The following is a 14,006-nucleotide window of genomic DNA, read 5'->3' as shown; positions in this document are numbered from 1 at the left end:
TTTTTGCCCTTGGGGTCCTTTTGGGACCCCCTGAGAAGGGCTAAAGGGTTGGGGGATCTCTACCCTGCCCCCTTTTCGTGTTTTCCACACTTGTTTTGGGCTCTCTTGTGCCTCAGTTCTCCTGAAAAACAAGATGGTGGCCAACACTTCCTGATTTGGACAGTTTGGAATGTTGACAGTCGACTGCCAGCCAGTCAGAAACTTGCTTGCGCACGTAAGGGTACGCGCACGTGCGTGTACGGTGAGCGCATATAGATATATAATTTGCTCAAATTCAATTTTCTCAACAACTACTGGAGGGATTTTCACCAAATATAGAGAAGGCACTACTGCATACTTGTCCCTACCATTTTGCCAAGTTTGGTGTAATTCCGTTCAGCCGTTCGGGCTGTATCCGTGTCTAAAGGTCTCATAGAAAATGCCATTTGAAAAATTTCAAATTCAATTTTCTCAACAACTAATGGAGGGATTTTCACCAAATATAGAAAAGGCACTACTGCATACCTGTCCCTACCATTTTGCCAAGTTTGGTGTAATTCCGTTCAGCCGTTCGGGCTGTAGCGTGTCTAAAGGTCCCTATGGAAATTAACATGGGGAAAACACATTTTGGGACCCCCCTTTCGGCCCCCCCTTGACTAATCCCCCTGAAACCTTCAGGGAAGGAGCGGAGCATAGCGAAGCAATTTTAAGGAAAATTACACGCCGATTCCTCAATCGGCACCAAAGTTATTCCCAATAGAATGTTGGGGATTTCCTATGGTAACTAGGTCCTAACTATATATACCTACTGGCGACCGCCAGTAGGTAAAATATATATATATATATATATATATATATATATATATATATATATATATATATATATATATTGTGGCCCTGTTGAAGGCTACGGTTGAAACGTGTTGGCCATTTCACCTTGGTGCTACGGAACACCTAATAAATGAATATCTTGAAGAATTGCCCATTCAGTGGTTCTGTGTCCTTCTGTGCCCGAGGTGGATGCTGTGCGCAGGCACTCCGACTGCTGCAGAAAGGATCAATTTTGCAATTATATATATATATATATATATATATATATATATATATATATATATATATATATATATATATATATATATATATATATATATATATATAGATGGATAGATAGATAGATGGATAGATAACACATATTAATTACCTGCAAAATACTCATATTGACCTGTAAAAATGTTTACCATGGCAATGCCTTTACAACAAAATTTGTTTTAAAGTCGTTCATGTTAAAGGTATACTCTTGAAAAGATTTAGTTGTAAACAGTTGTAGTAAAGACTGTTTCGTTGTAAAGCCTTCGTGGTTAAGGCATTTGTGTTTTTGCCATCGTCGTTAACAATGTTTCCCATCTCAAAGCCAGCAGAAAGCCACACTGTGCATCAACAAGCACAAGAAGTGTGTTTGATCCTGATTAGAGCACAAGACTTAGTTAGGTAATTAAAAAAAAAAAACTAAAAGTTAAGAAGCCTCATCACATTCTAGATGCTCTCACTTTCAGGAGAAATCGCCCACTCTGCATTCCAGAAACCCAAGGCCAGCTTTGCCATCCTCTTCTGGATGTCGAATCTGGACCCTGTGCTCCTGGAGATCGCGGTGTCTCTGACAATTAGCAGCAAGTTGAGGTCACTAAAGAGGCTATGCAGAAGATCTTTAAACTCATTCTATCTCCCTCCATTGCAGCTTCTGGTCCCACAGACCCACTAGGTCCCCAGTGGAATTTTCATTTATGTCCCTTCCCTGGCACAGACTGACCTTGGAAAAAATCCTCCTGGATGTCCCTCTGTCCCTAAACCGGAGGCCTCTCTTGTCATTCGTGCATTAGCTCTGCATCCTGCAGAGAAAACTATTGTCAACTTGCATTAGTGGTGCTGGCTCCATTTCGTCCTGTCCAGAGGCGGGATAGAGTAATGACAGCGGCCGATGTCTCCAGCTACCTGTGCCCAAGAGCTATTATATGGGTTTAGTTCCAGATTCAGTCTTGTGCCTGTGTAGAGTCACAAGTTGAGGAATCTGTTGTTAAACTGAAAGAGTGTTACTGAAAGTAGGTAGCTTATTTGTTTTTTGTCATTTATTAAAGAACATATGCATGTTTGTGCACTGTGCATACATCTGGCTTAAATGCATGGTGAATTAGCAAGTATTTCCAGTTCACACGTCTTAATTTGTCATAATTTGCGCCAGACACCTTTTTAATCAATTAATTTACCTTTGTGAATCTGCACCTTACAGCGATCAAAATTCTACAAGAAATAAAAGATGAAACTCTTCCCTCATCAATTTAGAGGTATTTCTTCGACTAAAAAGCAGTGTTCATGGTGCGCTCTTGTAGTTTGCAGCTTAGTTTGCTAAAACTCTGAGCTGTAAAAGCTTGCCCCACAGTCTGTCTGCTATGCTCTTGGGCATCCAACTCTAGTCCTACATTTTACTCTGTCTTGCTTACAGAAAAGTTGTCTGGAGAAGTGCACAAGACCACTTTTCTGATGTTTTCATCTCATAAAACAATATTTACAATGTTAATCTTTCTTCAGGACGGAACTGATATGGTGGTGAAAGAAGTGCTTCCTGGTGACAGTGTTCATAGCCTCCTGAGTATCCTGGATGTTATAACTGTAAGTTGATGTTCTAGAGACATTTAGAATGTTTACCAAAAACACATTTCAAAGTGATAAGCTATAGTTTGTTTGAAGAACATCAGTTTTTAGCTGCGCTTTGAAAACATAGATGGGTTAATAATGACTTTCACTTTGGCATGTGCTGTGTTTAGGCTTGCATGTGTTTCTTAGCATGAAATCTATTTGATAGATTAGCATTGTCTAATGGTGTCAAACTGTTCTTGTAACAAGAGGGTGAGGGCTAAAATCATTTTATTCTGGCCCTTTAACACCGGTCTGAATTAAGACATAACAATGCTGTATTGTTGCTATAGTACAATATAACAAGAGCTACAGAGGATTCAAAAGTATGTAGCGTGATCATCTTATATTGGCTGCTTGAATTATTAAAGTCCTTTTCATCTTTTCAAGATTTCCTTCCTGCATTAGCTCATTTACTTACGTTCTGTAGAGTGTTTGTTCCTTCTAATCTTGTCTACTTTGTTCAAAACGTATTCAGAGTGTAGGAGAAGGATAGCGACTCAAGGTGCTTTTTCACCTACAACGAATCTTAATATTGTGCTTACCAGACGTATGGGTCCACCATTCGAACCATTACATAAATGTCCTCTCCAATTTCTATCTTGGAAAGGGCTTTTTTTAATAGCCATTACCTCACTTGGATGTGTCAGTGAGCTCCAGGCTTTAACATTGGAAGAACCTTTCTATCAAATACACAGAGATAAAGTGTTTCTTAGAACAAACCCAAAATTTCTTCCAAAAGTAATTTCATCTTTCCACCTCAGCCAGTTGATGCCTGTTTTCTTCCAGCAACCAGATTCAGTTGCAGAAAGGCACTTCACACATAATGTGTCAAAAGAGCCATTATGTACTATATTGACAGAACTATTGTAGAGTTTTCACCCCTCACAAAGGAAAGCCCATATCCAAGTAAGGCATTTCTGTATATTTAAATGCAATCAGATATGTTATGCCAAAGCTAAAAGAACGTTGTCTATACCCCCTTGAGCACATTATACTCGAAAAATAGGAGCTTCCATAGCTTTCCTGGGCAATATCCACTAGCTGATCTATGTAGAACAGCTACATAGTCTCCACCACATACTTTAACTAAACATTATCCCTTGGATGTCCTAGCATGCTAACAATGTAGGTGAGGCAGTGCTTTGTATGCTCTTTTAAACAACTGCAACGCCCACAGGTTAGCCACTGCTTTTGGAGAGCACTGATTTACAGTCTATGCAAAGCATGTGCACCAACAGCCACATATGCCTCATATAAATTGTTACCTACTCTGTAAGGATCTGTTCTTGGCCTGTAGATTAACAGGCTCCCACCCTTCTCCCTGGTTATATGTGGCCGTTGCAGTTCAATTTTTACCTTTGCATAAACATGGACATCTCTTTATGAACACTTTTCTATGCTCCGTTCTCACCCTCCTGTGGTGAAACAATTAAACGATGGAATCAATGCCAGTGCACACTATTACCATGAGGAGAAGTGACTTTACCTCATGACTCGAAAGACTTCCTTGAAGAAAAACAACTTGCACACATCTGGACCAAATATTAGATGGCAGGAGTATGCAAAGCATGTGAATCTGCAGCACTACATGGTGAGAACAGATGCTTACAGGGTAAGTAATATAACCCTTTTCATTCTTCTCACATGTTTATAATGGGTGTGTGAGAAAGTTATATGTGGTATAATGTGACTTGAGGTTGAAGGTATAGGCAGACCTTAATAGTGAATGGCTTTCTACTCCTGCACCAGTCACCACAACCCAACTACTGTTCAAGTTGAAACATTCTTATGGGTGGTGAAGATCAAATAGTTACCTGCTGTAATAACAGTTAAGAGGGCTGAGATAAGACATCAAACCACAGTTTTTCAAATGTAATAGAATGACCGAAACTCAAAAGTCAGTAACACTGAACGCTATGAAATCAGAAGTTTGTAGTAAAATAATGTCATTAGCAGCTATCCTCAAGAAATTAAAACTTAAAAGAAAGTAAATTTGTATGCAGAAATAAAGAATTGTAACTGAGAGTCTGCCTTTACTTTTAATGATGTTCGACCTGAAGACATGTCAATTCTGAAAGCAGACTGGCCTTGAAATTCTGGATCCGAAGGCACACCACCTAAAAGCAGTACTTTGTAAGTGAGCAAGCATCAGTCTTGAAAACAGGGTCGACCTCGACAAAAGTCATTGAAACATCCAGTCAATTCCTTTTAACCTCGAAAATATTTTTTATTCACACTCTTAGGACAGTGAATATTCATCCCATGAGTGTAGTTTCATTGATCCAGGCACTGGCCACATTGTCGCAAGAATTGAAGAACAACATTTGAGTCCAAAGCACAAGGGACTACTAAGGCCAAGTCACCTTTGACAGAGGGCCTAGCCACTCATACCTGATCTTTTGCACACTGATGCAGATGGCCAGGAACAAGGGGATCCTGCTCTTCCAAGAGGTTGCATGGGTGACATCTTTAATGGATCAGACAATAATGAACCTAATGAGTCGTACCATGTGAAGCCTCACCAGATAAAACTTCAGAATACTACAGTATCATACGAAGGATAACTTTTAAGTATGGGGATTTAATCCTTGAAATCTTCTATCATACTGAGGGGATCATTTAGGAGCTACCAAGGTTATAAACTGTGCTAAAAAAACAGATAGGAGATTTTCAAGCCACTGACCAAAGTCTGCTTTATTACTCCAGTGGTGGAGCATAAATACAAGGCTTACGCAGAAGAGACACTCTACAGTCGAGGCTATGCACCTCCTGACCCTATGGTCGTCCATACTGTTCTTAACAGAGAACTCAACCATGGTGCTCGCAAGGGGCCGCCCCGGATAAAGTCTTCAAGTATGTGGTTGGTTGCAGGAAGGAAGCTTTCTATGTGGAAACCATGAATTTCCAGTTCACAGGCTCTGCTTAGCAGTGTTGACCACTTTCAGATGTAAGAAATTGAAGAATTATTACAATACCTTCCAGACAAATTCAAGAAAAAAGAGCTGAAATAGCAGAGAATAAAAAAATGTCAAACACTGGTATGCTTTAGCTGTACTTAGTATGAGGTCAATACATTCTGTTACCAGTGTCACTTACCTTGTACCCTTGGCTTCATGCCTTGGGAGTTTGCACCAGAGGTCCAACAGCACCTATTATGCATGTCCATTGATAAATAAAACATTTCTGTACCATAGACTAATGAGGCTTTGCAGAAAATCAGAAAAGAAAACATCAAAGTCAAAGCCATAGGTTGCCCTACAACAGCAGAAAACTTTTCAGTGCCACCCGCGAACACGCCACCCAGCAGGGTCCAACATATGCTCCAGCAATCCACCCACAGCCATCAGCAATCTTCTCAGATTCATTCCTACACATGAGAGTCTTTTTGAGGCTCCAGCTAAACCGTGGTAGGGATAACCAGAGCAGGGGATTCTCTGATTCCAAGCAGTGACACTGTTCTTGTTCCCAGCCTACTCAACCCCTGATGATGCATCACCTGTTGCGGAAGGCGAGGGACTCTCTTGGGTCAAGGATTCCACTTCATGTGCTTTCTCACCACGCACAAATGTGCAGTCTATGCCCTTTCCTAGCTCTATAAAGACTATACACTTCTAAATTGGGAAAGCAAGCATGGTATTTCTATCTGTTGGAGATGTTGCTTCAAACACGCTGCATACTCCATTTCAGCTAAGATTTCCTAGCTCAGTGGTGCAGTGGCCAGGGCAACTGACTCCGGACTCCAGAAAACGGGGGCTCACGGTTCGATACCCGGTGTCGGCGGCAGGATAGCCCAGCACCTTGTGACTGTGGGCAATAGCTCGATTAATCCCAGCGCCGGGACACTTCTCTGGAGGTAGCTGTGCGCTTTACAAATGCTGGTATTTCATTTTTTGTTGTTGTTCATTTCAACAAAAAGGTCCGGTCTATCATCCCAGTCAAGAATTACTGAATGTGGCGATCTGGCTCCTGAAGTCTTAGTTTGGGGACTTAAACTTGCCTGTACAATGCATGGAAATTCTTGAGGATGCAAGTCTACCTGCAATGCTTCACAGCCATCGGGCATAGTTAAATGTCTACTTACGATACAGAAACTGGGCTTAGCATACACTTCCTTTCACATTCATCTGTCTTCAACTGCTTAATTGCAAAGCAGACATATGTTTCCCAGACTATGTGACTGGCCAGTTTCTCATTGTAGCTTGTGATGAATTTAGAGCTGCCAAGCAAATTCTTAGACCAAAGATGCAGTGTCTTTGGTGGTCAGGTCTATTGGTTCATCTGTGAACCATAAGTAGGCACCGCCGACCCAACGAGGAGCAGCCCAGATGATGAAGCATGACACCTGAAAGGTTGTGTGAGGGCATTAAAATCCAACTAATGGATTCCCAACTGTACACTACTCTTGGTCTCAGTTGTTTTCCACCCTCAGATTGACTTTGTTACTCCCCCCTTTGTGAGAAGTTGGCCTGATACATGATGTCTCCAATTCTGGGGGCACCTTGTATCAGTCCAAACAACCCTTATGGTGTCTGGTTGTAAGTCAAACTTATAGACAAGCTATCCTAATGGTAGCATGGACTAAGCAGCCTTAAAGGCTTAACTTAAGAGGTCGTGTTAAGCGAGCTGTTTAACCAATCACAATCCTGTAATATCAAATGAAAGGACACCACACAAGTTATATATTATAAAAATATATGTATTTATTACTAGAATAATCCTCTATACTCTTTATGAGTGCAGAGGCACAAGCGTTTAAACAAAAGCACAGTTAAACATATGAAAGTTGCACAATTATGGATGAGGCCCAGGGGCCACGCAAACCATATATTAAAAAAGTGGTATAAGAGATACCAATCGAACAGTGGTTAGGCCTAGGGCCTAGGGAATCGCTGGGAGCAGTCGGGACTAGCAATGCTGAAGTCGGGAAAAGCCCGTGGGATTCGGGTGCAGCGCTTAAAGCACACACAAGCACCAATGCAAAGTCAATGGTACGTAAAAGTTATAAAGATACAGTTTAAGGAGACTTCCGCTCAACCTAGAAGGACGAAACTTTAGACACATACACTAGAGGTGTGTACCAGTGTAGGAACACCGGCGTTGTCGAGTTACCTCACCCACAGGAAGCGGGTGCACAGGTGCGAAGTAGTGTCGGGTTTTGTCACGCAGGTTGCTGGTGCTTGGAGCTGAAGATGCTGCAGGCGTCGAGACGAGAAGTGTCCAGTGTGATCCAAGGGTGGATCGTAGTTAAGGATGATCTGAAAGGAGAGGGGACAGAGTCTGGGTCACTCAGCAGTGACCAGGGTGGAACCAGGAAGGAACCAGGCAGTGTCGGGCGCTTTCAGGTAGTTGACGAGTCACTTCTCTCCGCTGCCACGTGGACTCTGGGGCACCAAGGATGTCCAGGAGTGGATCACGAGCTGTCCCACGCAGGCTCTCGCTGTCGGCGGTGACGGCTTCCGGATTGGAGCAAACAACCCTTGGCAAGCGCAACCCACGCAGGATTCGAAGATGCCTTAACACTCTGACCAGGAGGTTTAGAGCGAGTGCTCCTTTTCAGGGGAGCGAGTGTAAGTCTGGAGCAACCAGATTCACGAGTTAGGTTTCAAGGTTCGTCGGCACAGGGGCCACTAGCCAACGGGCAAGTGACCGGGCCAACGCGTTGAGCCAAAAGATGCAGAAGGGCCCCACGCAGCACTCGGTGAGTGTAGAGGGGTGAGCTTCGTTGCAAGAGAGGCTCAGAGCTGGGGCTTCTCAGACCCCAATGCACAGCTTCGAGGGTCACTTGTGGGCTGCACGGTCAGCGTCTCGTGGTCTTTCCAAGATGGCGGGCCCCATGCTTCAGGTCGCCTCCACAGGTCTCAGCTCTGCAGGGACTGTGGATCGGGCTGTTAGAAGGCAGGCACGCTTGGTCTTGTCGAACTCTGTCGCTCGAGTTCCGGCGGGAACTACAACAAAGCAAACGTCGAGGTGCTGGGTGGTGCCTGTTAGCACAGGGTGGTCACTCCTTGACCACAAGGGAGATTCTTCAGTCTTCTACGTCGAGTAGGATGTCGAAGGGTCCAGAGTTTCGTTTCATAAGTTTCAGTCCGGATAATCTGAGTGTGTTGGCACTGCTCCCACCTATATACCAATCTAGTGGGCTGGATTACCTGCTAGGTCCCTCCTATGGGTGGGACCCAGGAAGGGGGTGGTTACACCCCTTTCCCTTTGTAGAGGGTCGCGCTGGGACTGGGGCTGGTGAGCCCCAGAATGGGTTTGACCGGATTATGCAAGGGGAAGCCTTGTACGCCCCAGGCATTGTCTGGTTTCTTTCAAACCTCCCTGTACAATCCACTATCTCCTGTCTGGGGTGGTGGGACACCTCCCCGTGACAGGAAACCCTTTGTCCAGGCCTCCTCGGCTGAGTTTCGGTCAGCAGCAGGAGGTCAGACTCGTGTCTGTGGCAGAAGCGTCCATTTTGTGATGCTGAGGCTCTTTTAAAATCAACCGCGTTTTGAATGAATGAATGAATGAAATTATTTATAGAGCGCACGATGGCCAAACGGCTTCCTGGCGCTGAGAGCTCTAGGGAACAGAACAGACAGGGCCGAGGAGGTTAGCGGGGTTAGGCCTGGGCAAACAGGAATGTTTTGAGCGCTTTACGGAAGTGTGAAAAGATAGGGATAGAACGCATAGAGAGAGGAAGGGAATTCCAAAACCGGGGTGCAAGAACAGAGAATCTAGTTCCACCAGTGCGAGTTTTGCGGAAACGGGGAACAGTGAGGAGGGCAGAGGAAGATGATCGGAGAGTGCGGACAGGGGTGTGGGAGGAAATCAGAGAGCTGATGAACGCCGGTGCTGAGCGATCAAGAGCCCGTTGCGTTTTAGCAAAGTAACATGTCTTCTCCCTCTAGAGGGGTGGGATGCTATCCCCGTCGACAGGACTGTCGAGGGGATAGTATTCCAAATCGTATGACACCTTACACGACATGTTTTGATAAAGCCAAACCAAAGTTAACATATAACCGCGATGGATTATAATGCACTTAATAGTATATGGTATGGCATTATCCCGGAACAGCTAAGGGAGTTGGTCCCGACAGCTGCAGACAGGCTCAGCTCATGCTAGAGCACCATCTCACATAAAACCACGCACTCTGCCTCCAGGATTGTTAAGGCCTGCCATAGGAGTGACTTATAGGCATATATGTGTCCAGATATATGTTTAGATATAGGTATACTATATCTAAGCAAGGGGTGATTACATCACCTTGCCCCAGCTGAGTAATCAGCCAGTTGTGTCAATTAAGGAACCAGCCAGGGGTGGCAAAAGCTATGCTGCAGCCCCTGGTAGGCCTTGGATGCACCTATGCCCTTGGCACCTATAGTGCACTGTATAGGGGCTGACAAGGTGTCCAGTACCAATTTGGTTATGCACCTAGGGTGCATTGAGTCCATTTTAAGGAGAGAGCAGATAGCCTGGGGCCCTGATTAGCAGGGAACCAGGCCAACTAAGTCGAAAACCAGCTAAACACAAGGCAAAAAAATCTGGGGTAACCATAGTCAGGTGATCACCTTCCTACACCCTTTCTTGAGGAACAGCATAACATCACTTCATTGACCATAAGTTGGCACATTTGGATGTGTTTTACAGCGCTCTCGGGTGACATCCAGACAAATCAGATGGATATGCATTTTGACAGTTGGCGCCTCTTGAGAATAAAGCTGATTAGATCTTGATGAATTTTTAAAAAGAGGTGCATTTACTCGCTCTATGAACTTGGTTTCTCCTGCCTGACAATTCCAACAATAGTTAGCCGAGTGAAGTGTTTCAGGTCATGGAGGCATGGCCGCTCCAAGGGTCAGAAAGGCCAACAGCAGCAGTCTGCTTCCCCCGCCAATCCATTTTAGTGCACTGTTGAAGGTGGACCCGCATCGTGCCTGAAGGGTTTACCTTCTTGTATGATGCGCAGACAGTCCTTCACCACAGGCTGTGATGTCCTTCAGATTATACAAAGGATACATCCTCCCTTTTCAGTAACCTGCTTCTCCCGGCCAATGTTATTTTTTCCAGTCCCCTACCCCAACTCTATGCTGAATCTTTCCAGTTTGAGGTTCTACCTTTTCTGAGAAAAGGTGCAATTAAGCTGGTTTGAATGAGATTGGGGAGGGATGTTACTCCTGATGTTTCCTAGTCTCCAAGATGGATCTGGGCTTCATCCTATTCTGGTCTTACAGCCAGATTTATCAAGCGAAATGCGCTCGCAAAAGGGACAGATTCTGAGAATCTGGCCCTTTGCGAGTGCAATTTTTGCATTTGGATTCATCATTCCAAATGCAAAAATCGCTAATAAAGAATTCTCAAATTTGCAAGGATTAGCATTTAAGGAATCTCTATTAGGGATTCCTTAATGCTATTCATGAAACATTTAAAAATTGCGAATTCGCAATTTAGGACCGCTATTTACCATGAAGTCAAACCTCGTGGTAAATAGTGAAAACTTAGAAAAATGCATTTAAATGCATTTTTCTAAGTTGCATGTTACACACACACATGTCCTTTGGACATGTGTGTGCACAACATAAGTGTAAATTCACATTTCAGGGGTGCTATAGGGTGTCCTTTGGACACCCCTGCACCCTTGAAATCGCAATTTCATTTTGCGAATCGCTATTTGCGATTAGCAAATTGCGAGTGTCTTCCCATTCAATCCTATGGGCCTCTAGGCCCATAGGAATGAATGAGGAGTTATTCCTTATTTGCGATTAGCAATTTGCTAATCGCAAATAAGGAAGCTGTAGGAATCGCAATTCATTTTGCGATTCCTACATGAATCCCGTTTTGCAAGTCCTTAATGGCGATTCCCTAATATTCGCTATTAAGGACTCGCAAAACGGGACAGTGATGAATCTGGCTGTTAGTGTCCTGGGTTCCTTTCTTCGCTAGGATATTTTCACTGCTGTCCCTTTTAGTTGCTGTTTTAGCCATGAGGTTTCAAGAGTTTTTGATTACTTGACACACAGGATGAGTTTTCTTTATATCGGTCCAGCCATCTCATGACACGTTATGCGCTCCCTAGTGGGTTTTGAAGGTCAGTTTTGTAGTTTCATCATTAAGCCTCACTTCAGCACCTTGTTGCTTCGGAGAGTTCCTATAGCTCATATTAGTAAAGGTTGGTGATGCCTGCATTCCTGTGCTGCGATGACTCCGTGCTGAAGGTGGACTCTCTGCAGTTGGTGTTACTTTCACTTTGTGGCATGGGTTTCTTTTTCATCAAAACGGAAGTTTTTGTTTCAGCTCATGCAACATCTCCCATTCATTGTGACTGTACAAGGGAAATACCCCCAAGCCTTCTATTTTGTGCGGAGAGTGTGGGGCATTTGGGGCATGATCCAGATGTTTCGAGAGACTGTATCAACCAGGAGGGTGGCTGGTACTCACTTTCTCTCTGTCTAGAATCTCTACCACTATGGCTGTACCCCTGCCTTTCATCTTGTTGACTGCCCATCATCTGACCAGTTTGCTGAACGGCAAACAACTTGCGTGTGTGTCATCGTACCGATGAAGAGTGTCGCTTTCACCCAGAAGTGACTCTGTACATCTGCGCCTTGTAAGACACCCCTCTGGTGGATTGCTTACTTCTCAGAGAAGCGCTCACTTTTGTTGTGCTCCCCATTTTGTTCCCACTGTGGGCGCCTCTGCGAAGCGCATTCCGTGTGAAGTTACACTTTCAAAGTTATTACGTGTTTTTTCCTATTCATCTCTTTGCTCGTGTATTGTGGAATTTTCATTAGGAAAACTGCAAGTGATTAAATGCAATGCAAGTTGAGAAGGGGGTGACATGCAGACCTTTTATGCATTTCTGCATCTTCTCCTCCACTTCTGCCCTGAGGGGTTCTTCAGGCCTGGAGATGAAACGGGGCCATCACATCTCTTTTGATCTACCGCTTGGGGTTGTTGGATGTTACATTTGCTGTGCACTGTCCTTCCACCAGAATTGTTGACGGCAGTTGGTAGACACATTTTGGTGTGCTGCAGGTAAGGTAGATCCTCTTTGTGCAAGGTTTTCAGATGTGCTACTCTTGGTACTATCTTAGTTCAGCAAGGCTTTGCTCTATGTTGTCATTGTCTGTCGATTAACTCATCCTTGCCCTCTTTAGAGACTTGCATGCTCTTTCCTTCACTGTTTGTCATACCTCTGTGGGACAATAACTTGGTGCTTACTTTTCTGAAGGGCTCACTGATCAAACCCATGCACAGCTGGCCCTGTATGTCTGTTGACCATCAAGTCTGTTTAACATGTTTGAGAGCGGAAGACTTTTCGTGTGTCTGCCTTCACTTCTTTCTTTCCTGGCTTGTTGGAGTTCCGAGGTGTAGAGAGGTACAGGTAGTTAGAGTATCCACTAGAAAGATTGTTACTGAAGTTAAGTAGCATATTCTTAAACTCGTGTCATCTTTCCTGAAGGTTACTTGTTTGCGATCTTGGAAAACAAAAAGTACACCTCTGGCCTCTTCCTCTATTGTCCTCCTGGGACACTGGCACTGGGTAAGTTTGATGTGGCCAGTCTCGCATGCAACCAGATCAGGAGACGTAAATGGCTCATTTGTACCGCGGTGTGGGTGACATGCGTGTTCTACCAGGAACTCTTTTCCGCTCCTTTCATCAATCCCATTCAGGCCACTTGATTTCCAGGGAGGGATTAAAGGGGGCGTTCTGCTGGCCCACTTCAATCATCTGTCCCCTTTACAGAGGGTATCAATCATATGGTAACCTATCTTCCAAGAGGAGGTGGATGAAGCGAACTGCTTGACCATGTCACTACACTGGGCAGCAAGAAACCCCAAACCGGCGCCACCATCAGGAAGTTGTAGCTTGACACTCTAGGTCCTACAAGCATGAAGACCATGTCTGATCTGGTCAATCTAGCTAAGGATTCTCCAAACCACTGGGGCACCATTTCCCTCCAGATTATTCTGTGTGTGTGTATATCACTGCAGAGTGAAACCTACCTGCCCAAAACTGCCCAACCTCTGCCTGCATTTTATGGCCGTTCTGCTTGGACAGGAGAATACGCAGGTTTATGTAACATGGTTTGATACTAGCTGTTCAGAGCGCCACGCGCATCAATTCCTCCTGCCGTGTTTAGCTGTTTAGAGGGGACGCTCGTTTTTGTATGGGTGTTCTTATGGTGTTTAAAGTACACTGTTGCCCACTGAGAGAATGTGGTCTAACGGCTAGGGCGGTCGACCTCGACGCTGGGGAGCCTCGAGTCCCGGCAGGGACGCTCTACATTCTGTGATTCTGGGCAAATCACTTAATTTCCCCGTGCCTAACAAAGATGAATGTGTGTGTCCA

The 14,006-nt window shown here is 44.4% G+C and overlaps 1 protein-coding gene across 1 annotated transcript in view; it reads left to right on the top strand.

The window, feature by feature from the left end:
- PNPLA7 (patatin like domain 7, lysophospholipase) overlaps positions 1-14,006 on the top strand; it is a 1,710,105-nt gene that overhangs the window by 289,082 nt on the left and 1,407,017 nt on the right. The window contains exon 9 of the mRNA XM_086921192.1: positions 2,563-2,643. Within this exon, the coding sequence (XP_086777318.1) occupies positions 2,563-2,643 (81 nt within the window). The remainder of the gene's footprint in view (positions 1-2,562; positions 2,644-14,006) is intronic.

This window comes from Lissotriton vulgaris, chromosome 5 (assembly GCF_964263255.1).
Source record: "Lissotriton vulgaris chromosome 5, aLisVul1.2, whole genome shotgun sequence".
Lineage (NCBI taxonomy): Eukaryota > Metazoa > Chordata > Amphibia > Caudata > Salamandridae > Lissotriton > Lissotriton vulgaris.
Note: the sequence above shows the minus strand (reverse complement) of the source record. Positions and strands in the feature narration are given on the sequence as shown.